Here is a 26,642-nt window from a genome sequence, read left to right as displayed (position 1 = left end):
CTTATGTGTGACTGCCATCATATTGCAGTCTACATGTATCTCTTATGTGTGACTGCCATCATATTGCAGTCTACACGTATCTCTTATGTGTGACTGCCATCATATTGCAGTCTACATGTATCTCTTATGTGTGACTGCCATCATATTGCAGTCTACACGTATCTCTTATGTGTGACTGCCATCATATTGCAGTCTACACGTATCTCTTGTGTGACTGCCATCATATTGCAGTCTACATGTATCTCTTATGTGTGACTGCCATCATATTGCAGTCTACACGTATCTCTTATGTGTGACTGCCATCATATTGCAGTCTACATGTATCTCTTATGTGTGACTGCCATCATATTGCAGTCTACATGTATCTCTTATGTGTGACTGCCATCATATTGCAGTCTACATGTATCTCTTATGTGTGACTGCCATCATATTGCAGTCTACATGTATCTCTTATGTGTGACTGCCATCATATTGCAGTCTACATGTATCTCTTATGTGTGACTGCCATCATATTGCAGTCTACATGTATCTCTTATGTGTGACTGCCATCATATTGCAGTCTACATGTATCTCTTATGTGTGACTGCCATCATATTGCAGTCTACATGTATCTCTTATGTGTGACTGGCATCATATTGCAGTCTACACGTATCTCTTATGTGTGACTGCCATCATATTGCAGTCTACATGTATCTCTTATGTGTGACTGCCATCATATTGCAGTCTACACGTATCTCTTATGTGTGACTGCCATCATATTGCAGTCTACATGTATCTCTTATGTGTGACTGCCATCATATTGCAGTCTACATGTATCTCTTATGTGTGACTGCCATCATATTGCAGTCTACATGTATCTCTTATGTGTGACTGCCATCATATTGCAGTCTACATGTATCTCTTATGTGTGACTGCCATCATATTGCAGTCTACATGTATCTCTTATGTGTGACTGCCATCATATTGCAGTCTACATGTATCTCTTATGTCATCTCATGGTCACACTTATCATTACACCATGTACCAAATAACATTGCTTTGATGTCAGTAAGCACACCCAGAATGATTCTGTACATTAGGTGCACCGGGTTACAAGACGCACTGTCGAGTTTTGAGAAAAAAAAGGAAATATGGAAAATACGGTACCTATTTTGTAAGGGGTATGTAAACACATAACGGGGGCCAATGGGGGCGGGGTCTAGCAAAGGGCGCCATCAAAGCAGGAAGTCCTCACCTGCTTGGTAAAGTACAAAGTGCACGTATCTGCAGCACAACAACCCACACACTCCAGAGGTCACTTTGCAGTTTATTACGATAAATCTCCATTTTTTTTACATTTTTTTTTTACATCCATACAGAATTTGCAACATAATTTTGGCTCATGTAAACAAGCGTCAGCCAAAAGAAAAGAAGGTCAAACATTATTCATAGAAGCTACGCTAAGAAGAAATGACATTGTTTTTGAACCCGGACATGGTCCTTGTCCTGTGGTCTTGTTGGGGCTGGCAGGTGGACACTGGACCACATGGACTCTGCTTAAGTCTGCGGTCTCATCCTTGGACGCACAGCAGGCGGGTCACACACACTTTGGACGCACAGCAGGCGGGTCACACACACTTTGGACGCACAGCAGGCGGGCCACACACACTTTGGACGCACAGCAGGCGGGTCACACACACTTTGGACGCACAGCAGGCGGGTCACACACACTTTGGACGCACAGCAGGCGGGTCACACACACTTTGGACGCACAGCAGGCGGGCCACACACACTTTGGACGCACAGCAGGCGGGTCACACACACTTTGGACGCACAGCAGGCGGGTCACACACACTTTGGACGCACAGCAGGCGGGTCACACACACTTTGGACGCACAGCAGGTGGGCCACACACACTTTGTTTGGCACTGCAACATTCCAGAGAGCGGCGTACAGAAGGACAAAGAAGGTACATCTTCATGAAGCTGGACAACACACCTCCAGTCTTCTCTTGCACTAATCACACCACGCAATCAACTCTTTGATTGATACCGTGTTCTAGAAACTATGAGGATCCATAGAAAAATATTTCCTTTAATGCAGCATAGTACAAAGTCAGACAAGACTGCAAACTAGGGTGTAACGGTACTTGTATTTGTGTTGAACCCTTTCGGTACCGGGGTTTCGGTTCGGTGCGGAGTTGGACCGAACGAGTTTCCAGACGGACATTTTAAGTAGCGTCAACAATACTCAAAATGCCGGACATTTGAGGCATTTAAGAAACTCCACCCTGACAGCCCCGCAAAAGAGGACATGTCCGGTGAAAAGAGGACGTATGGTCAGTCTATCCTAGTCCGGTCACTGCTAGCACCAAACATGTCCTCTTTTGCAGGGCTGTCAGGGTGGAGTTTCTTAAATGCCTCAAATGTCCGGCATTTTGAGTTATGGTTGCGTGTATTTTCAATGTACGTTCAGGGTTAAGAAGGGGTTAAGGACAAAACAAATTGTTCGTGCACGCAGCAGCATTGGTGAGGCAGGGACAGAGACAGAGACAGAGACAGAGACAGAGACAGGGACAGGGACAGGGACAGGGACAGAGACAGAGACAGAGACAGAGACAGGGACAGGGACAGAGACAGAGACAGAGACAGAGACAGAGACAGGGACAGGGACAGGGACAGGGACAGGGACGGAGACGGAGACGGAGACGGGGACAGAGACAGAGACAGGGACAGAGACAGAGACAGAGACAGAGACAGAGACAGGGACAGAGACAGAGACAGGGACAGAGACAGAGACAGGGACAGGGACAGGGACAGGGACAGAGACAGAGACAGAGACAGGGACAGGGACAGGGACAGGGACAGGGACAGGGACAGGGACAGGGACAGGGACAGAGACAGAGACAGGGACAGAGACAGAGACAGGGACAGGGACAGGGACAGAGACAGAGACAGAGACAGGGACAGGGACAGAGACAGGGACAGAGACAGAGACAGAGACAGAGACAGATGCGTCAGGCTCTTCTTTTTATCCATTGATTTATCAGATTTCATTTTTTATTATCTATAGTGGGGGTGTCAAAAGTGTGCCCCGGAGGTCATTAGTGGCCCACAGCTAATGTTTTAAAGGCCCGCGGCACATTCTAAAAATACTATTAAAATAAACAAAAACATAACAAAAGTGAAATAAAAAAGCTTGAAGGTTAAATGTAATTTAGAAAAAGTTGCAATGTTGACTAATAAAACAAAGCTCTTTTTTTTCCTTACAAACTGTCATTGCTCAAAACATAATATTGAATCAAAATCAATGTTATTATGAATTATTGGCCTATCCAAGGTTCCCATTACTTCACATCAAATATTCCACTAAGAAAAATATATTTGGTGGAAGATTTTGCAAATTTGGTATTTTGAATGACCTCCAAACCAAAGTACGAACCGAACCGGAATTTTTGTGTACCGTTACACCCTCACTGCAAACTACAAAGATCAAATTGGTGCCCGATTCTATACTCTGGCAGTACTTTTTCCTTTCGTGCAGGAAGAGATTCTTTTAGCGTGACAATACAATTGTTTGTCTCTCACTAAATAATCTTTCTGTACTTTGTAGAGCAGGGATGTCAAAGTCATGTCAGCTCCTACACAATATTTGTGGATTTATTCAGGACATTCAAACTAACTTGTCCTACTTGGGCCAAAAATAGAACAAACACCTTCTGAAAATATGACAATAAAAATATAGAAAACAATATCAGTAGTGGTAAAGTTTAGATCCATGAAGGAAAGAAGAAAGTGAATGAATTATTAGAACTGAATACTTTGTTTACATGTGCATTTTGTGTTATTTGTTTACTGAGTAAAGTAACATTTAGGACAACCTTTCTCCAAAACACAATATACAATGTGAGATACATCCATTTTTTTAACCGCCTGTCCGTTATGAGGTCGCGGGGGGTGCTGGAGCCTATCTCAGCTACAATCGGGCGGAAGGCAGGGTACACCCTGGACAAGTCGCCACCTCATCACAGGGCCAACACAGATAGACAACATTCACACACTAGGGACCATTCATACATACATACATTTTCTACCGCTTGTCCTTTTTTGGGGTCGCGGGGGGTGCTGGAGCCTATCCCAGCTGCATTTGGGCGGAAGGCGGCGTGCACCCTGGACAAGTCACCACCTCATCACATGGCCAACACAGATAGACAACATTCACACTCACATTCACACACTAGGGACCATTCATACATCCATCCATTTTCTACTGCATATCCTTTTTTGGGGTTGCAGGGGGTGCTGGAGCCTATCCCGGCTGTATTTGGGCAGAAGGCGGCGTACACCCTGGACAAGTCACCACCTCATCGCAGGGCCAACACAGATTAGACAGACAACATTCACACACTAGGGACCATTTAGTGTTGCCAATCAACCTATTGAGGTGGGAGGGGCCTATCCCCAGGTGCATGTCTTTGGAGGTGGGAGGGGCCTATCCCCAGGTGCATGTCTTTGGAGGTGGGAGGAAGCCAGAGTAGAACCCACGCAGTCACGGGGAGAACATGCAAACTCCACACAGAAAGATCCCGAGCGCAGGATCGAACTCAGGACTACTCGGGACCTTCGTATTGTGAGGCACATGCACTAACCACCATACCACCGTGCTGCCCAGAATGTGAGATATAAGAGGATAATTAATGCATGCATTTATCATTTGTTTTCAAAACGCTTCCAAAAAAAGTGATGGGGTCCCAGGGACCCCATTTTGAAAATTCCCAGCGCCAACAGTGCTGTAGTATTGGTGCGTGCAAAACAGTGTTGTAATAGTAGTCATTGACTTTGACACCCCTGTTGTGGAGCAAGGTGAGCAGACCACCTTGACAATTAGTCATCTAGCTGGAAGTGCCAGCTTATTGCCTTTCAACTATTTTGTCCTGTGAAATCATGACGTGAACTACAGTCCTGTGTAAAAAGTCTTGTTGCGACCAAGTGTTGGATTTGTGGACGTCTGTTCAGTGGTAGCACGCTAGCTCCCTTCCTGCTTTGTGCTGGGGCCGCTATGACTCCCGGGCGTGGAGCCAGGCTACGGTGGCCCAGAAAGGTCACAACAGCAACTTTGAAGCCACAGCACGACTGCCAACGCAACAATACAACATTATGCCACAACTTGTGGCTGGAAGTCGTGCCGATTAGCACCTTTTAATGCTGATCCCCTCTGGCTGACGCTACTTATTTCTAGTCCCCTGTTCCACTAGCTAGCAGCCAATTATGTGTCTCCATACACAGTGTGGAGCCGGTCCTGTGAGTTAATAATAATCACCTCCATTACAGGAAATAAAACATTTCTTAGCGTCTTGAGTATTACTATCAGGTCTCATTATCACTGAAGGACTAAGAGCTAGCATGCTAATAGCTAAGCTAGCTTTAAAGAAATACGGTGAAGTTTAAAAAGTGTAGATGGAAACTACGTTGCAGCAGAAATTAAGCAGGAAGGTAACAAGTATGTTAAAAAGGGGATAATATAACAACTGTTGGTGTGTCAGGACAGCTGATCAAGCCATAAATTAGTGGTTTAATTACCCAGAGTGCTCAGTGGCCTCGTGGTTAGAGTGTCCGCCCTGGGATGGGTAGGTTGTGAGTTCAAACCCCGGCCGAGTCATACCAAAGACTATAAAAATGGGAGCCATTACCTCCCTGCTTGGCACTCAGCATCAAGGCTTGGAATTGGGGGTTAAATCACCAAAAATGATTCCCGGGCGTGGCCACCATTGCTGCTCACTGCTCCCCTCACCTCCCAGGGGGTGAACAAGGGGATGGGTCAAATGCAGAGGACACATTTCACCACACCTAGTGTGTGTGTGTGTGTGTGTGTGTGTGTGTGTGTGTGTGTGTGTGTGTGTGTGTGTGTGTGTGTGTGTGTGTGTATGTGTGTGTGTGTGTGTGTGACTATCATTGGTACTTTAACTTGAACTTAGTATCAGCAGGAGTTGCCCACATGTAATTGATCATGGAAAAATAAAAGCCGCCACACCTTCAAAGTGATGGTTTCTTTTTTGTTGTGAAAACTAATCAAAGTAATAAAGTGTAATGTAGGAATGGATGTAAAGTATTTGTGCATTATTAACTAGTGAAGCACCGAAAATATGGCCGCCGGAAAAAGACTGATCACTGAGCCGCGGGACAAATTATTAAGCATTGACCGGTCCGTGGATACAAAAAGGTTGGGGACCACTGCTTTAATGTAGCCCAGGTGTGCAAGTGCAGACTACCACCTACATGTCTGCCATGTGGACGTCCTTTAATGTAGGCCAGGTGTGCAAGTGCAGACTACCACCTACATGTCTGCCATGTGGACGTCCTTTAATGTAGCCCAGGTGTGCAAGTGCAGACTACCAGATACATGTCTGCCATGTGGACGTCCTTTAATGTAGCCCAGGTGTGCAAGTGCAGACTACCACCTACATGTCTGCCATGTGGACGTCCTTTAATGTAGCCCAGGTGTGCAAGTGCAGACTACCAGATACATGTCTGCCATGTGGACGTCCTTTAATGTAGCCCAGGTGTGCAAGTGCAGACTACCACCTACATGTCTGCCATGTGGACGTCCTTTAATGTAGCCCAGGTGTGCAAGTGCAGACTACCACCTACATGTCTGCCATGTGGACGTCCTTTAATGTAGCCCAGGTGTGCAAGTGCAGACTACCACCTACATGTCTGCCATGTGGACGTCCTTTAATGTAGCCCAGGTGTGCAAGTGCAGACTACCACCTACATGTCTGCCATGTGGACGTCCTTTAATGTAGCCCAGGTGTGCAAGTGCAGACTACCACCTACATGTCTGCCATGTGGACGTCCTTTAATGTAGGCCAGGTGTGCAAGTGCAGACTACCACCTACATGTCTGCCATGTGGACGTCCTTTAATGTAGCCCAGGTGTGCAAGTGCAGACTACCAGATACATGTCTGCCATGTGGACGTCCTTTAATGTAGCCCAGGTGTGCAAGTGCAGACTACCACCTACATGTCTGCCATGTGGACGTCCTTTAATGTAGCCCAGGTGTGCAAGTGCAGACTACCAGATACATGTCTGCCATGTGGACGTCCTTTAATGTAGCCCAGGTGTGCAAGTGCAGACTACCACCTACATGTCTGCCATGTGGACGTCCTTTAATGTAGCCCAGGTGTGCAAGTGCAGACTACCACCTACATGTCTGCCATGTGGACGTCCTTTAATGTAGCCCAGGTGTGCAAGTGCAGACTACCACCTACATGTCTGCCATGTGGACGTCCTTTAATGTAGCCCAGGTGTGCAAGTGCAGACTACCACCTACATGTCTGCCATGTGGACGTCCTTTAATGTAGCCCAGGTGTGCAAGTGCAGACTACCACCTACATGTCTGCCATGTGGACGTCCTTTAATGTAGGCCAGGTGTGCAAGTGCAGACTACCACCTACATGTCTGCCATGTGGACGTCCTTTAATGTAGCCCAGGTGTGCAAGTGCAGACTACCACCTACATGTCTGCCATGTGGACGTCCTTTAATGTAGCCCAGGTGTGCAAGTGCAGACTACCACCTACATGTCTGCCATGTGGACGTCCTTTAATGTAGGCCAGGTGTGCAAGTGCAGACTACCAGATACATATCTGCCATGTGGACGTCCTTTAATGTAGCCCAGGTGTGCAAGTGCAGACTACCAGATACATGTCTGCCATGTGGACGTCCTTTAATGTAGCCCAGGTGTGCAAGTGCAGACTACCACCTACATGTCTGCCATGTGGACGTCCTTTAATGTAGCCCAGGTGTGCAAGTGCAGACTACCACCTACATGTCTGCCATGTGGACGTCCTTTAATGTAGCCCAGGTGTGCAAGTGCAGACTACCACCTACATTTCTGCCAAGTGGACGTCCTTTAATGTAGGCCAGGTGTGCAAGTGCAGACTACCACCTACATGTCTGCCATGTGGACGTCCTTTAATGTAGCCCAGGTGTGCAAGTGCAGACTACAGCCTACATGTCTGCCATGTGGACGTCCTTTGATGTACCCCAGGTGTCCAAGTGCAGACTACCACCTACATGTCTGCCATGTGGACGTCCTTTAATGTAGCCCAGGTGTGCAAGTGCAGACTACCACCTACATGTCTGCCATGTGGACGTCCTTTAATGTAGCCCAGGTGTGCAAGTGCAGACTACCACCTACATGTCTGCCATGTGGACGTCCTTTAATGTAGCCCAGGTGTGCAAGTGCAGACTACCACCTACATGTCTGCCAAGTGGACGTCCTTTAATGTAGCCCAGGTGTGCAAGTGCAGACTACCACCTACATGTCTGCCATGTGGACGTCCTTTAATGTAGCCCAGGTGTGCAAGTGCAGACTACCAGATACATGTCTGCCATGTGGACGTCCTTTAATGTAGCCCAGGTGTGCAAGTGCAGATTACCACCTACATGTCTGCCATGTGGACATCCTTTAATGTAGCCCAGGTGTGCAAGTGCAGACTACCACCTACATGTCTGCCATGTGGACGTCCTTTAATGTAGCCCAGGTGTGCAAGTACAGACTACCAGATACATGTCTGCCATGTGGACGTCCTTTAATGTAGGCCAGGTGTGCAAGTGCAGACTACCACCTACATGTCTGCCATGTGGACGTCCTTTAATGTAGCCCAGGTGTGCAAGTGCAGACTACCACCTACATGTCTGCCAAGTGGACGTCCTTTAATGTAGCCCAGGTGTGCAAGTGCAGACTACCACCTACATGTCTGCCAAGTGGACGTCCTTTAATGTAGCCCAGGTGTGCAAGTGCAGACTACCACCTACATGTCTGCCATGTGGACGTCCTTTAATGTAGGCCAGGTGTGCAAGTGCAGACTACCACCTACATGTCTGCCAAGTGGACGTCCTTTAATGTAGCCCAGGTGTGCAAGTGCAGACTACCACCTACATGTCTGCCATGTGGACGTCCTTTAATGTAGCCCAGGTGTGCAAGTGCAGACTACCAGATACATGTCTGCCATGTGGACGTCCTTTAATGTAGCCCAGGTGTGCAAGTGCAGATTACCACCTACATGTCTGCCATGTGGACATCCTTTAATGTAGCCCAGGTGTGCAAGTGCAGACTACCACCTACATGTCTGCCATGTGGACGTCCTTTAATGTAGCCCAGGTGTGCAAGTGCAGACTACCAGATACATGTCTGCCATGTGGACGTCCTTTAATGTAGGCCAGGTGTGCAAGTGCAGACTACCACCTACATGTCTGCCATGTGGACGTCCTTTAATGTAGCCCAGGTGTGCAAGTGCAGACTACCACCTACATGTCTGCCAAGTGGACGTCCTTTAATGTAGCCCAGGTGTGCAAGTGCAGACTACCACCTACATGTCTGCCAAGTGGACGTCCTTTAATGTAGCCCAGGTGTGCAAGTGCAGACTACCACCTACATGTCTGCCATGTGGACGTCCTTTAATGTAGCCCAGGTGTGCAAGTGCAGACTACCAGCTACAAAATGAAGACGACAGGCGAGAGACCATGAAATGTTGACAAACTTATTGGGGTGTTACCATTTAGTGGTCAATTGTACGGAATATGTACTGTACTGTGCAATCTACTAATAAAAGTTTCAATCAATCGAGGACCAAGCAGTGTGACGTCACACAGAAGCAAATCTTCTCTAAACACGAGTACAGACTCCAATAACGTCAAGAAAAAGATACTGGATTTTTGTAATTTTTTTGTACATAAAGAAAAAGTCTGTAGAAAGAATTGGAGACGTCCCTAGAAACCTGAAAAATTGAATAAAATTAAAGAATAGAGCAAATAATAACAGATTTGTTTTTAAAAGTAAGTATAACATGTTTTAGCCTTTTTAAAGAACACTATGTGTCATCACAGATTCAAAGACATTATTATTATTATTCCTGACTGCTTGTTCTTTTGAAATCTTTGTTGTTGTTGTTGTCCCACGGATGTTGTTGTTTTGATTTTGTACGGTGTCCTTGAGTCTGATAAGTAAAATGTATTGTTATTATTATGCAAGCCCTGCGATGAGGTGGAGACTTGTGCTGGGTGTACGCCGCCTTCCGCCCACTGGTAGCTGAGATAGGCGCCAGCGTCCCCTGTGACCCCAAAAGGGAATAAGCGGTAGGAAATGGATGGATTATTATGCAATCTACATATTGAGCACATTCTGGGTGAAACCCTGATCAGTATTTGATTGATCAATATTTTTATCACTTAAAAAAAAATTGTTAATGTTTACAAAGTCAGGAAACATTTCCCTGGACACAGGAAGAGTTTGAGTGCGCAGACCAAAGATCGTAAGTTAAAAGATCATACTTGGGGACGGTGTGGCGGGGTTGAGAGAGTGGCCGTGCCAGCAACCTGAGGGTTCCTGGTTCAATCCCCACCTTCCACCAACCTCGTCACGTCCGTTGTGCCATTGATCAAGACACTTCACCCTTGCTCCTGATGGTTGGTTGTTAGGGCCTTGCATGGCCATCAGTGTGTGAACGTGTGTGTGAATGGATGAATGTGGAAATAGTGTCAAAGCACTTTGAGTTCCTTGAAGGTAGAAAAGTGCTCTACAATTAAATTCTTAGTTTTTGCTTTTGTGTAGTTATTGTGCACTTTTGTCTTAGTTTGCTCAAACATTTTGTATGAAATAAAAGACTAAGAAATGGCCCTAGTGTGTGAATGTGAGTGTGAATGTTGTCTGTCTATCTGTGTTGGCCCTGCGATGAGGTGGCGACTTGTCCAGGGTGTACCCCGCCTTCCGCCCGATTGTAGCTGAGATAGGCACCAGCACCCCCCGCGACTCCAAAGGGAATAAGCGGTATAAAATGGATGGATGGATGGAAACTAGTTGAAATATTGACAATGAATAAAGGTACGAAAATGTCCAGTTAGTCCATGTGATCAGTATTGGTATCGAGGATGAAGGGAATGTGCAGCATAAAACCCTGATAAGAACATCCTGACTATGTTATTTTAGTTTGTTGTGACCCTTCTTGGCCACCGTATGACTCAAATAAGGACAATGTATTCCACTAGGACAGTGAGACTCAAAGTGTGGCATGCCAAATAATCACCCGATGAAATGTTCCAACACAGTGTTACTGTTCAAACGGTGTGTAGTTGTACTATGTTTGAATGACAACTTCTTATCCTCTTAAGGCCCAAGCTTTTTGTTTACCTGCTTTTCTTTTTCTTTGCTATTTGGGCTCATTGGACCCTAATTAGAATAAAAACTAAGAATCATCTTTTGATATGATGTGCTTAGTCCATAGGTACACAAACATGTACTTCATGTATAGTGACATGCTAATTATTATTTTTACCCTTTTTTCCCCAAATTCCATGGTATGTTATACTCTTCTGACACCACCAGATGGCAGTATAAGTGTCCACATAAGCGGCCATCAGACCCCAATTCAGTAGTCTACACCATGTTGGAAATAAGAGCTAAAAGGTGCTGTCCACGCATGTGGCCACTAAGCCTTTAGAGGTAAAGCTCGCCAAGACTTTTGCACAGGACTGCAGGTCACCTGACATAAAAGTCAACATTATCCTAGTGTGTCTCGAGAGAAAAGACGTACTGTGACGCAGGCAGTAAAGACCGAAAGGAGAGCAGAGAAGTTCTGCTTGACTCAGAACTAAAAAGTCATTCCTGAACTGAAGATAAGGAGATCAGATATGCAGCATTTTGGGGGACAACACAGAACTGAATAAGAGTTTTGAGGTCTGTCTTGGTCCTCTGCTTCCCAACCAACCCATTGTGGAATCCAAGTGCTGTCATTTCTGCTCCTGGGCGTGGAGGATGTGGAAGAAGGCCTCCAGCAGGCGGTCATCTCGGTGCCTGTAAGGCTTGCTGCTGTAGAAGCCATCGCTGTAGTCGCTGTAGACGCTGTCGTACTTGTCCATCATGTCCAGGGCCTGGGACAGTTTCTGCGGCGGGGTTTGCGTCGCCGGGACGGGGGTCAATCTTCCAGGCGGCGCTTTCCTCCAGGCTGAGCGGGGCCCCTGGAAGGCGGGGCTCTGCCGGTTAAAGGCTGTCTGCAGGAGACGTAGCAAGGCCTGCGTGGGCCACTTTGGAGGCTTCGCCGCTTTTGGGGCTCCCGTCTCTGGGTTGGAGGCTTGTGCTAAAGTCTTCTCGGGCGGGTGGGCTTCAGTGGGCTCCTGTATCGTCACACAGATGGAGAAAATATGATACCAGAATACAGCCGAATACAAGAAAGCCACATGACCACAAGTTTAAAATGTTTATATTTATGAAAGTATTAATGTTAAGTTAGCAATGATTGTCTCACACACACATTAATGTTAAGTTAAAAGTTAAAGTAGCAATGATTGTCTCACACACACATTAATGTTAAGTTAAAAGTTAAAGTAGCAATGATTGTCTCACACACACATTAATGTTAAGTTAAAAGTTAAAGTAGCAATGATTGTCTCACACACACACACACACACACACACACACACGCACACGCACACACACACACACACACACACACACACACACACTAGGTGTGGTGAAATGTGTCCTCTGCATTTGACCCATCCCCTTGATCACCCCCTGGGAGGTGAGGGGAGCAGTGAGCAGCAGCGGTGCCGCGCCCGGGAATTATTTATGGTGATTTAACCCCCAATTCCAAGCCTTGATGCTGAGTGCCAAGCAGGGAGGTAATGGCTCACATTTTTATAGTCTTTGGTATGACTCGGCCGGGGTTTGAACTCACAACCTACCCAGCTCAGGGCGGACACTCTAACCACTAGGCCACTGAGTAGGTAATCAACAAAATGTACACAATGGGATTTAGTAAACGTTATCAGTTTATATATATCATCATTTTCATTACTTTATCGTTCTTTGAATCTAATTTGAAATAAGTGCACTTCTACCAAGTTGTCATTGTTCTTGTTGACTGTATTTACTGGAATCACTAGATAACTAACTATCATTTGGTTTTCCAGTAATCAGTAGATAACTAACTGTATCATCACTTAGTTATTCCAGTAATCAGTAGATAACTAACTGTATCATCAGTTAGTTATTCCAGTAATCAGTAGATAAGTAACCGTATCATAAGTTAGTTTTCCAGTAATCAGTAGATAACTAACTGTATCACCTGTTAGTTTTCCAGTAATCAGTAGATAACTAACTGTATCATCAGTTAGTTTTCCAGTAATCAGTAGATAACTAACTGTATCATCAATTAGTTTTCCAGTAATCAGTAGATAACTAACTGTATCATCAATTAGTTTTCCAGTAATCAGTAGATAACTTACTGTATCACCTGTTAGTTTTCCAGTAATCAGTAGATAACTAACTGTATCATCAGTTAGTTTTCCAGTGATCAGTAGATAACTAACTGTATCATCAGTTAGTTTTCCAGTGATCAGTAGATAACTAACTGTATCACCTGTTAGTTTTCCAGTAATCAGTAGATAACTAACTGTATCATCAGTTGGTTCTCCAGTAATCAGTAGATAACTAACTGTATCGGCAGAATGGATATATATCCCTTGGTGTGACGTCATCAACACAAGTGTGTAGATAAAGGAATGTAGAAGTATTATTTTGATCTTAGTCACTCTGGTCCATGATTACTTCAAAACTGATCGGGTTAATTGACCTCATGAGAAATAAATAAATATAAAAGAATGATTATATTCTGACTCCACCTCTTCCATAGATACCAAAACATCAGTAGAAGAGGAGACAAAGTAGAATACGAGCAGCTCATCTTGTTTCTTTTAGTTTGTGAGCCTTCCTTCTTTGTTTTCTCACATTTTCTGACTCAATCTGTCTCCCTCAAGGGTGCTCCTCTTTTTCAGTTTGGCATTTAGATTGAGTCTTTTACATTTTTCCTCTTGGAAGTCACAATCCTAAAAATGATGGCCGCAAATTACACTCGTCTCGGAGTCAACTTGCTTGTAGATGTCCATACTTTCATCATATTCTCATCATTTGGAAATGTATGACATATTTAGTTGTATTGCTACAACAAAGCATGATATATTTAGTTTTATTGCTACAACAAAGCATGATATATTTAGTTTTATTGCTACAACAAAGCATGATATATTTAGTTGTGATGCTACAACAATGTATGCCTTAGCCCTGCGATGAGATGGCGACTTGTCCAGGGTGTACTTGGCTTTCCGCCTGATTGAAGCTGAGATAGGCACCAGCGCCCCCCGCGACCCTAAAGGGACTAAGTGGTAGAAAATGGATGGATGGATGGATGTATGCCTTATTTAGTTGTGTAGCTACAACAAAGCATGATATATTTGCTCACCTCTTCAAAGTGTGTGTGTGCATAAAGAGTAATGTAAGGTGGTTGAGGGTGAAGAAGCTAGCAGACATACTGCTGCCTCCAAAAAGAGAATAATGTCTTGTCAATCATGTACTTTTCAACAACTTCACGTCCAGTGTGTTATTAAATATGTCAGTCTTGAAGTGTTGGCCCAGCCAGAGTCTGCTGACTCAGCGTTCTCTGACAAAATTGTCCTATGCTTGTGTTTTTGTAGGCTGTTGGAACCATTGAAACCACAAAAAGGATAAAAGTCTCGTCAGAGTTCCTGGAGAGGTAACTAAGAAGGGCGAAAGAGGTCAAGATGGTCCAAAAAAAGCCCAGGAGGAAAATGGCACACAGTCCAGTCCTTCCAGTGACCACTTTGTTGAAGGTTTGTTGGATAGTTTTTCAAGCTGACTATTTCCCATTTATGGACTATTGTGATATTGAGGGACTGAATGTCTTTTTGGGACAGAGGACCCTGTTGAATTTCTAGCATTTTATCCTTTCTTTATTATTATTCCGCAGATTTGAGCTGTAATTTGACCCCCTTAACATGCTTCAAAACTCACAATATTTGACACACACATCAGGTCTGGCAATCATTGCGATTTAATCAAAAAACCTAACCCCAAAACTAAAAAATGTGCTCTAGCTCCACCTAGGAAGAAAACACAGACAAAGCTGCCTGTAACTTCCAGTAGGAATGTCGTAGAAACACAAAACAAAAACCTATATGTAGGTCTCAGTTAGAACTATATTTCATCCACTGACACCCCCCGGATAAAATCAACAGGAAGTTTGCAATTCCCACTTCAATACAAAAGTTGGCTAAAAAATGTTGCTTTTTTTCCAAACATTATCACCTCTGAGGCCGTTTGTCGTTTCGGCTTCAAATAAGCACAGAAGAGAGATTGAACTCTTCTGATTAAAAGTTAAAGAAAGAGTTTGATTTACTACCCCAGTTTGGATTTTATGAGCCCACAAAGAACCATTGCGCTGCTGCTGTTGTCGCAAAATGGCGGCTTTCTGCTCAGAAATAACTGTAGGACTGTCATACACACATGAAACAAAACCCTCAATGTAGGTCTCACTGAGACCTATATTTCATACACTGATCGCCCCCAACTAAAATCAACAGGAAGTTTGCTATTCCCACTTCAATACAACAACTGCATTACATTCATCCTGCATTAAAGTCTCAAAATGGTGGCACCAAGGCGTCCTTATAAAATGTCCAAGCCACTTTACAACTGTTATTACTATGAGACTGATGTATAACACATGTGTATGCAACTTTTTCTTTGTGTAATAATCCATCCATCTCCTACCGCTTATCTGGGCTTGGGTCGCGGGGGCAGCAGCCAAAGCGGTCTCGTCCATCGCTGCTTGCAGCTTTAATTATGTCATGTATCTTGTTTCGGAGAGTTAAAACACATTTTAGCTGTGAGTGTTTCGTCAAGCACCAACCCGGCAAAATATTGTCTGACCAAAAGAAAATTGAAAAGCATGAAAGAGCTTCCAGTCTTGATGTCAGCAAGCTAAAAGTGGAGCTAAAAGTGGGCCTTCCAAAATGTGCCACAAGTCATGAGAAAACCATCACTAATGTGTCTAATGTGGGCACAATATTTGCTGCAAACATCATTTGTAGGTCCAGAACTATGAAACAAGCTCCAATGTTGGAGACGCCTTTTAAGTGAAATTCATTTAAGCCTTTTAAGTTGAATGAAGTGCTTTTAACGTCCGGAGCCCAGCCCTCACCTCCATCATGTCATCCATGTGTTCCACACCCCGGCGATCATTCTGCACAGCGTTGTAGGGAACGTAGACCCGAGGCTTCTTCATGTGCTCCGGCTTCTCGGACGTGCCGTGCAGGATCAGCTTCCAGTTCAAGATCCGACCCTCGTTCTCCATGCGGCCCGACTGTCGCAGCAAGACCAGGATTATTAGTCCCGGGCAGAGGCAGCACTTGACCCCATTGGAGCATCAACTCATGTCCAGATAGTACAACAACTTACAGTGTCGGTGATTTTGATGGTCCAGGTTCCAGAGGGGTCTTCCCCCCACGTGTGGACTGACATGAAGTCCCAGTTCCTGAAACCGTTGGACGAAGTGTCTCGCTCGCGCTCAGCTAGCAGCACCGTGCTGGTGCCTGAGGAAAAAGACTTTAATTAACAACACTTGCATGCGCTTTAGTGCAGGGATGCCCAAAGTGTCTGTGTGTGTGTGTGTGTGTGTGTGTGTGTGTGTGTGTGTGTGTGTGTGTGTGTGTGTGTGTGTGTGTGTGTGTGTGTGTGTGTGTGTGTGTGTGTGTGTGTGTGTGTGTGTGTGTGTGTGTGTGTGTGTGTGTGTGTGTGTGTGTGTGTGTGTGTGTGTGTGTGTGTGTGTGTGTGTTGAGGCCTCACCAGCTGGCGAGGTCAGCGTGATGTGCAGATCTCCTCTCCTGGTGTATTGGATGCTGGCCTCCACCTGCACATGCTCAAGAGAAGCGATGGCGTTCTCCTGGCCCGCACACGCTCTCGTTGGGATCTCTATGGTGGTCTCCCCTGCGGCTTTCAGATCCCTGTGGGACAGATCAGAAATAGCAGGAAAAGTTACACACAAACACCCCTGCGTGACGACAAAAGGCTGTCCCATCTGTTGTAATTAGCCAGCAGGATGTGAAGCAACAACAATAGCAGACACATATTCTGGGTCTGGTTACAAAGTTTAAAACAGCCAACTTTGTGCCACTTTAACAACGTTGGAATAAATTGACACGGAAACATAACATGCATGAACATATTTTTATATTAGCCCTCAGCCTTCCCGGTAAGGTTTACTCAGGTGTACTGGAGAGGAGGCTACGCCGGATAGTCGAACCTCGGATTCAGGAGGAACAGTGTGGTTTTCGTCCTGGTCGTGGAACTGTGGACCAGCTCTATACTCTGGGCAGGGTTCTTGAGGGTGCATGGGAGTTTGCCCAACCAGTGTACATGTGCTTTGTGGACTTGGAGAAGGCATTCGACCGTGTCCCTCGGGAAGTCCTGTGGGGAGTGCTCAGAGAGTATGGGGTACCGGACTGTCTTATTGTGGCGGTCCGCTCCCTGTATGATCAGTGCCAGAGCTTGGTCCGCATTGCCGGCAGTAAGTCGGACTCGTTTCCAGTGAGGGTTGGACTCCGCCAAGGCTGTCCTTTGTCACCCATTCTGTTCAGAACTTTTATGGACAGAATTTCTAGGCGCAGTCAAGGCGTTGAGGGGTTCTGGTTTGGTGGCTGCAGGATTAAGTCTCTGCTTTTTGCAGATGATGTGGTCCTGATGGCTTCATCTGACCGGGATCTTCAGCTCTCGCTGGATCAGTTCGCAGCCAAGTGTGAAGCGACCGGAATGAGAATCATCACCTCCAAGTCCGAGTCCATGGTTCTCGCCCGGAAAAGGGTGGAGTGCCATCTCCAGGTTGGGGAGGAGACCCTGCCCCAAGTGGAGGAGTTCAAGTACCTAGGAGTCTTGTTCACGAGTAGGGGAAGAGTGGATCGTGAGATCGACAGGCGGATCGGTGCGGCGTCTTCAGTAATGCGGACGTTGTATCGATCCGTTGTGGTGAAGAAGGAGCTGAGCCGGTAGGCAAAGCTTTCAATTTACCAGTCGATCTACGTTCCCATCCTCACCTATGGTCATGAGCTTTGGGTCATGACCGAAAGGATAAGATCACGGGTACAAGCAGCCGAAATGATTTTCCTCCGCCGAGTGGCGGGTCTCTCCCTTAGAGATAGGGTGAGAAGCTCTGCCATCCGGGAGGAACTCAAAGTAAAGCCGCTATTCTAAATGTTACTACTTGACATATATACTTACATCATATATATATTACATGTTATTATGAATGTTACTACATGACATATATACTTACATCATGTATATATTACATGTTATTATGAATGTTACTAGATACTACATATATACTTACATCATGTATATATTACATGTTATTATGAATGTTACTACATGACATATATACTTACATCATGTATATATTACATGTTATTATGAATGTTACTAGATACTACATATATACTTACATCATGTATATATTACATGTTATTATGAATGTTACTACATGACATATATACTTACATCATGTATATATTACATGTTATTATGAATGTTACTACATGACATATATACTTACATCTTGTATATATTACATGTTATTATGAATGTTACTACATGACATATATACTTACATCATGTATATACAACCTCAATGGAGGTGTTTGGATAGGTTTAAGGGCTTTGTACGCAGAATTGCACGGCTCCCTTAGGCTCCAATTTTTACTGCATTTAGAATGCAGTAAAAAACAAACAAAACAAAAAAACATCCGTCATGTCCGTCATGATGATTGTGAACGTTTGGCAAAATTCAACTAAAAAGTGCAGTTTCCCTTTAAATACAGCAGCAAGTTTATATCAGATATTTTAGATACAAGCCAAATGCACAGAAATGTAGACCCAATCCGATACTTGTACACTCCTAAATTGTTACTAGACAGAGTTTTTAGTTGTCAAACATAACTTTTAACTCATGGAAAACAACCAGTCACACACACACTTGACTTATTCTGACAATATAGGGACACTAAAAGAAACACACACTTGACTGTTGTTCTGACAATATAGGGACACTAGAAGAAACACACACTTGACTGTTGTTCTGACAATATAGGGACACTAGAAGAAACACACACTTGACTGTTCTGACAATATAGGGACACTAGAAGAAACACACACTTGACTGTTGTTCTGACAATATAGGGACACTAGAAGAAACACACACTTGACTGTTGTTCTGACAATATAGGGACACTAGAAGAAACACACTTGACTGTTGTTCTGACAATCTAGGGACACTAGAGGAATTCTGTGTTACGGCGAGGTCACATGTCACTGCATGGATTGTTTCCCCAAGACACAGACGGAACTCCGGAGGCTGTGTGCAGATAGGACAATGATTTATTCTCCAGAGGTGGCAACTTGTCCAGGGTGTACACTGCCTCCCGCCTGATTGTAGCTGAGATAGGCACCAGTGCCCCCCGCGACCCCAAAGGGAATAAGCGGTAGAAAATGGATGTAAATCAGTCATGAACACAAACACAAAAATAAACAGAGATAGCATGGGAAGCTATTGCAAAGCTTAGAACAGGAATAGGAATCAAAAAGTATACAAACGTAACTTGTTGCATGGAACAAACAAGACAGCCAGACCGAGTTTGGCGAAAGGCAGGAATAAATAGCTCTCTGATTAGTGCCTGGGAGCAGGTGAGCATCCCGAACTCTAATCATGGGCAGGTGAAAATAATCAGCACCCATGGCAACTAAGAAACAAAAAACCCAGGAGTGCTGAAAACAGAACTAAGGGAGTCAAACTAAAATAAAACATGATCCAGGCAGCGGCTCATGACATTCTGGTTGTTATATAAATATATAAATTCATTTAGAAGTTACAGTCCAGCTCTGTATGAAGTAAAAATACAGAAAAAGCCAGCGCTGCCATTCGTTCATTTGCAAAAAGAGTTCATCCCAGCCAAGAATGAAAGGATTTCCGTGGCCAAGCTGGCGCACTGCAGGAGGGGGTGTAGACCACGAGCCATCCACGGAAATGTAGAGCCAAATCCTCCTCCGGATTAAACGTGTAGCAAGGTAATGGTGGTTGGTGCTATTGAGTCCCGTAATCCTAATCAAATTGGGCAAAATAGACATGTGGCAGCTTGGACCTCCCACATGTCAAACATGGCACTCAAATCACTGCACATTGTTTCAAACTCTCTAATCCTCAACATCGTTCCAAGCAGACAGCGTTGCCTTTAACCTCGATCATAAAGTCATGTTTGGAAATCAGCAATTAGCAAAATGGCAGAGAGTTAAAGGGATTCCAGATGTCAAGAAGCTTTTTAGAATGATTGCCACGGCAACAATAAACAATAAGTGCCTTTGTTATTGTTATGTGTCCTTAATAACTCTGTTATCTCTCGGCTTTGTGCACCCTCTCTTCAGGGTCAAACACATAATGCTAATTGTTTGCGTGTGCTAAAACAGGTGCAAACTTGATAGCCCACACTAAGCCGATGTACAAAAAAGAAGATTGCGTCTTTTAAGTGAGCTAAATAGCGAGCACAATCCATTTAGTGTGTCTCTCTTCATGAACATGCAGAATATTCTGCTGATTATCACAACGCCCACAATAGAGGAAAATGTACTCATTCAGCACGAGCAGTGTGATCTATCAAGACTGAAACTGCTCTGCCGGTGCTATTTTGCATCTTTATTAGCGCGTGTGCGCACACGGCGGTAAGAAGGGAGACGATGGTGCATTAAAGACAGACAATGAACAGAAAATCCTCCGTCCTACGTGAGTCCACATTTTTGAACCCTCAGAAATAAACCTAAAAAAAGACATAGCGTTTATTCAGCAATATCCTTTTATAATTTCATAGCTGCTGGACGACTTAAGGGGCTGATTAAAGCAAATTCAACGTTTTAGTGTCTGCTGGCAGTTTTCTTTGCCGTTTGTTCTTTCATATGGAAAAATTATTTACGATATGCATTTTGTTGTTTTTGGATCATTGTAGATGCATGAATGCACGGCTGTTGTGATTGTCCAGCGCCTCCCTGCAGTCTGCACGGTCTAAAATACATGATTTTGTTCAACAACATTGCACACAGGTTGGACAGCACACTAACATCCATCCATCCATCCATTTTTTACCGCTTATTCCCTTTTGGGGTCGCGGGGGACGCTGGCGCCTATTTCAGCTACAATCGGGTGGACGGCGTCGTACACCCTGGACAAGTCGCCACCTCATCGCAGGGCCAACACAGATAGACAGAAAACATTCACACACTAGGGACCATTTAGGGTTGCCAATCAACCTATCCCCAGGTGCATGTCTTTGGAAGTGGGAGGGGCCTATCCCCAGGTGCATGTCTTTGGAGGTGGGAGGAAGCCGGAGTACCCGGAGGGAACCCACAGCATGTGTAGGAAAACACCTGACATCCACAGTAATGATACCAAGTACAATAGTGTATCTAGTTGATACTACTGTATACTACTGTGATTACATCCATATTTGTTATCGTCACAAAATCCTTTTTCCTTTTTTAAAATGTATATTATGTTTATAAAGTCAGGAAATACGTCCCTGAGGACTTTGAATATGACCAATGTATGATCCTGTAACTACTTGGTGTAGGATCCATACCTAAATGTGTGGTATCATCCAAAACTAATGTCGAGTATCAAAGAATAGAAGAATAAGTGATTATTACATTTTAACAGAAGTGTAGATAGAACATGTTAAAAGAGAAAATAAGCAAATATTAACAGTAAATGAACAAGTAGATTAATAATCCATTTCTACAGTTTGTCCTTTATAATGTGTATAAAATAATAGGTGTATAAATGACACAATATGTTACTGCAGACTAATTAGGAGTCTTTGTTTGTTTACTTACTACTAAAAGACAAGTTGTCTAGTATGTTCAACATTTTATTGAAGGACTAAATGACAATAATAAACATTTATTTAAAAAAGTAGTGAAATACATTTTGGTACCGGTACCAAAATATTGGCATGGGGACAATCCTAGTACACACAATTTTTAGTGCGCGGTATTTGGATCCTAGTCGATCAGACCCTCCAGTGTGTAAAAGCAGAGCCGGCAGCAGGTGAGGTGGGTGCATCCTCACCTGGGCTGGAAGGAGTCGTCCCTCACTATACACTGCTTCTTGTCCGGCACGTGCTTCCAGTTGGCCGGGTCAGCGAGGTCCACCAAAGCTTTGGCATTGAGCAGTCCGAAACCAAAGCGACTGTTAACCATCAGTCCTGCTCCGTTCTTCTTCCAGCCTGGATTATTAGCCAAGGGATCGAACTCTGATGTCCAGACCACGATGTGCTGCAGGTCTCTCCAGGTCAGGTCTGGACTACACGGGAGAAGTGCATCAGAGTGAGTAACTATTGAAAGTAGGGTGAGTGGGAATTCTGTTTCCTCTGCACACTTGCATACTTTTGCTCCAGTGCCAGGGCAAATATTCCAGCTGCTAGCGGGGCTGAGGCCGAAGTTCCTGTGTGGGTCTGAGTGCACTCGTTGTGGAGATCGGCACTGGTCTGTAAGGAAGCAGGCAAACAACATGTTGGGACACCTGGCCATGACGTGTTGGGACACCTGGCCAGGATGTGTTGGGACACCTGGCCAGGATGTGTTGGGACACCTGACCAGGATGTGTTGGGACACCTGGCCAGGATGTGTTGGGACACCTGGCCAGGATGTGTTGGGACACCTGACCATGACGTGTTGGGACACCTGGCCATGACGTGTTGGGACACCTGGCCAGGATGTGTAGGGACACCTGGCCAGGATGTGTTGGGACACCTGGCCAGGATGTGTTGGGACACTTGGCCATGATGTGTTGGGACACCTGGCCAGGATGTGTTGGGACACCTGACCAGGACGTGTTGGGACACCTGGCCAGGATGTGTTGGGACACCTGGCCATGATGTGTTGGGACACCTGACCAGGATGTGTTGGGACACTTGGCCAGGATGTGTTGGGACACCTGGCCAGGATGTGTTGGGACACCTGGCCAGGATGTGTTGGGACACCTGACCAGGATGTGTTGGGACACCTGGTCAGGACGTGTTGGGACACCTGACCAGGACGTGTTGGGACACCTGGCCAGGATGTGTTGGGACACCTGGCCATGATGTGTTGGGACACTTGGCCAGGATGTGTTGGGACACCTGGCCACGATGTGTTGGGACACCTGGCCATGATGTGTTGGGACACTTGGCCAGGATGTGTTGGGACACCTGGCCAGGATGTGTTGGGACACCTGGCCATGATGTGTTGGGACACCTGGCCATGATGTGTTGGGACACCTGGCCATGATGTGTTGAGACACTTGGCCATGATGTGTTGGGACACCTGGCCATGACGTGTTGGGACACCTGGCCATAATGTGTTGAGACACTTGGCCATGATGTGTTGGGACACCTGGCCATGACGTGTTGGGACACCTGGCCATGACGTGTTGGGACACCTGGCCATGATGTGTTGAGACACTTGGCCATGACGTGTTGGGACACCTGGCCATAATGTGTTGAGACACTTGGCCATGATGTGTTGGGACACCTGGCCATGACGTGTTGGGACACCTGGCCATGACGTGTTGGGACACCTGGCCATGATGTGTTGAGACACTTGGCCATGACGTGTTGGGACACCTGGCCAGGATGTGTTGGGACACCTGACCAGGATGTGTTGGGACACCTGGCCAGGACGTGTTGGGACACCTGACCAGGACGTGTTGGGACACCTGGCCAGGATGTGTTGGGACACCTGGCCATGATGTGTTGGGACACTTGGCCAGGATGTGTTGGGACACCTGGCCACGATGTGTTGGGACACCTGGCCATGATGTGTTGGGACACTTGGCCAGGATGTGTTGGGACACCTGGCCAGGATGTGTTGGGACACCTGGCCATGATGTGTTGGGACACCTGGCCAGGATGTGTTGGGACACCTGGCCATGATGTGTTGGGACACCTGGCCATGACGTGTTGGGACACCTGGCCATGATGTGTTGGGACACTTGGCCATGATGTGTTTGGGACACCTGGCCATGACGTGTTGGGACACCTGGCCATGATGTGTTGGGACACCTGGCCATGATGTGTTGGGACACCTGGCCATGATGTGTTGAGACACTTGGCCATGATGTGTTGGGACACCTGACCAGGATGTGTTGGGACACCTGGCCATGATGTGTTGGGACACCTGGCCATGATGTGTTGAGACACTTGGCCAGGATGTGTTGGGACACCTGGCCATGACGTGTTGGGACACCTGGCCATAATGTGTTGAGACACTTGGCCATGATGTGTTGGGACACCTGGCCATGACGTGTTGGGACACCTGGCCATGACGTGTTGGGACACCTGGCCATGATGTGTTGAGACACTTGGCCATGACGTGTTGGGACACCTGGCCATGACGTGTTGGGACACCTGGCCAGGATGTGTTGGGACACCTGGCCAGGATGTGTTGGGACACCTGGCCATGACGTGTTGGGACACTTGGCCATGATGTGTTGGGACACCTGGCCATGACGTGTTGGGACACCTGGCCAGGATGTGTTGGGACACTTGGCCATGATGTGTTGGGACACCTGGCCATGACGTGGTCCTAGCCTCTACCTCATGCTGCCCTTTTCCAAGCCAAGCATCCAGCCATCCATCCATTTTTCTACCGCTTATCCCTTTCGGGGTGGCGGAGGGTGCTGGAGCCTATCTCAGCTGCAATTGGGCGGAAGGCGGGATACACCCTGGAAAAGTCTCTTCCTCATCACAGGGCCAACACAGATAGACAGACAACATTCACACACTAGGGACCATTTAGTGTTGCCAATCAACCTATCCCCAGGTGCATGTCTTTGGAAGTGGGAGGGGCCTATCCCCAGGTGCATGTCTTTGGAGGTGGGAGGGGCCTATCCCCAGGTGCATGGTGTATATGTGTGTATGTACATATGGTGTATATGTGTGTATGTACATATGGTGTATATGTGTGTATGTACATATGTGTGTATGTACATATGGTGTATGTGTGTGTATGTACATATGTGTGTATGTACATATGGTGTGTGTGTGTGTGTGTACGTACGATCCTCTGGTCGGTGTAGTCCCCGCTGCTGTAGGCTGTAGCGAGGGTGGAGGAGCACTTCTCAGCGTACCAGGGAGACAATCCCTGCTGGGAGGCGCTGCTGATGGAGATGGTGTAGATGCTGTCGGTGTAGCCATCACAGTCGCAGTTATCTCCCTGCCGGCCGCCGTTACCTGAGGCCCAAACAAAGATGGAGCCCTTGCCGCCTCGGCCCTGCAGTAAAGGGTCATAGAGAGCAGTGAAGCAGGAACATGGACATCTGTGTCACTGTACAGGTGTACAGTATTTGTATTGATGGAACTGCTTTCAACTGTGTCACTGTACAGGTGTACAGTATTTGTATTGATGGAACTGCTTTCAACTGTGTCACTGTACAGGTGTACAGTATTTGTATTGATGGAACTGCTTTCAACTGTGTCACTGTACAGGTGTACAGTATTTGTATTGATGGAACTGCTTTAAACTGTGTCACTGTACAGGTGTACAGTATTTGTATTGATGGAACTGCTTTTAACTGCTTTCCTGGGGTCTTTTACAGCAGGGTTTGTATCCTCTTTGACCTCGGGGCCCACTCAAAGACTGACACTAGTAATACTCTTATTTGCAGGGGTACAATGAATACATATAAATCAAATTAAATTAAATGAATATAATAAAATAACAAAATATCAATAAATATATTTCAGTCTGTTTCTTGAATAAACTAAAACTAAATTAAAGTGCAAATGAAAGTACAGCTTCACTACTTTAGTCATCATTTCTGCGCTTAATAAATTACTCTATGACTTTAGTTTCAGACTTCTTCTGTTTGTTTGACATTGTCATTACTGCCACAAGTGGTGGAAAAGGGAATTACAGCCGAGTACCACTGCAGCGCATAGCTGAGAACATATATTTGTAGGCACCCTATCGGCCGGGCTCTTCTAAACATTTCCACTAGGGGGCAAAAATGTTCCACAACAGAGGAGTCCGGGGCCCAGTCCAGTATTAGCAGTAGTAATGTTACTCCTAGTCGTATTCAATAATTGCAGTGGTAAAATTAATAAATATAACAAAATTAAATAGAAATAAAATAAATCTAATACAAATAAATACATTGTAACAATTTATTAATAAATATATTTTAGTATGTTTTTTTAATAAATTTACAACAAACTTAAAGTGCAAATGGAAGTACAGCTTCACTACTTTAGTCGTCATTTCTGCGCTTACCAAAGACTTCTTCTGTTTGTTTGATATTGTCATTACTGCCACAAGTGGTGGAAAAGGGAATTACAGCTGAGTACCACTGCGGCCCAGACGGACCACAGCTGAGAAACAGATTCTTTAGTCATCCTCTCAGGCAGGGTTGGCTTAGGGGCCAACATTTACCACTACACTACTCAAATATTTACACTGAATTAGTAATGTTACTCTTAATTTTCATCGTATTTATATTTACAGTGCTAAAATAAATTAAAAAAAATATATGAATAGATTAATTGAATAACCAATAATTATAACAAAATTCAAACTATATTTAATAATGAATAATTTTTAATATATGTTTCTTAACTAAACTGTCAAATTAAAAAAGGGGAAATAAAAATAAAATGGCAACACTTTAGTCATATTTTTTGCGCTTAAGCTTGTCTATGGCTTTAGCTACACATTTCTTTAGTTTGTTTGAGATTGTCAT

General features: G+C 45.2%; 1 protein-coding gene and 1 long non-coding RNA gene across 4 annotated transcripts in view; one reads left to right on the top strand and one right to left on the bottom strand.

Annotated features, from left to right (window-relative positions):
• The window catches only part of LOC133535158 (uncharacterized), a 122,713-nt gene that overhangs the window by 67,599 nt on the left and 28,472 nt on the right, over positions 1-26,642 (top strand). For 2 of the 3 annotated variants that reach the window (XR_009802164.1, XR_009802166.1), the window contains exon 3: positions 14,509-14,664. This is a non-coding gene — a long non-coding RNA (uncharacterized LOC133535158). Of the gene's footprint in view, positions 1-14,508; positions 14,665-16,671; positions 16,987-26,642 lie in introns of those variants that run through there. The other variant, XR_009802165.1, reaches the window with a different exon arrangement.
• pcsk1 (proprotein convertase subtilisin/kexin type 1) overlaps positions 9,365-26,642 on the bottom strand; it is a 44,285-nt gene continuing 27,007 nt past the window's right edge. Inside the window, exons 8-14 of the mRNA XM_061874701.1 lie at positions 24,965-25,177; positions 22,313-22,413; positions 21,996-22,229; positions 16,679-16,836; positions 16,292-16,425; positions 16,035-16,196; positions 9,365-12,150 (exon numbers count right to left, since the gene is read on the bottom strand). Of these exons, the coding sequence (XP_061730685.1) occupies positions 11,767-12,150; positions 16,035-16,196; positions 16,292-16,425; positions 16,679-16,836; positions 21,996-22,229; positions 22,313-22,413; positions 24,965-25,177 (1,386 nt within the window). The 3' untranslated portion in view covers positions 9,365-11,766. The remainder of the gene's footprint in view (positions 12,151-16,034; positions 16,197-16,291; positions 16,426-16,678; positions 16,837-21,995; positions 22,230-22,312; positions 22,414-24,964; positions 25,178-26,642) is intronic.

The sequence above is a fragment of the Nerophis ophidion genome, linkage group LG16 (genome assembly GCF_033978795.1).
Source record: "Nerophis ophidion isolate RoL-2023_Sa linkage group LG16, RoL_Noph_v1.0, whole genome shotgun sequence".
Taxonomy (NCBI): domain Eukaryota; kingdom Metazoa; phylum Chordata; class Actinopteri; order Syngnathiformes; family Syngnathidae; genus Nerophis; species Nerophis ophidion.
Note: the sequence above shows the minus strand (reverse complement) of the source record. Positions and strands in the feature narration are given on the sequence as shown.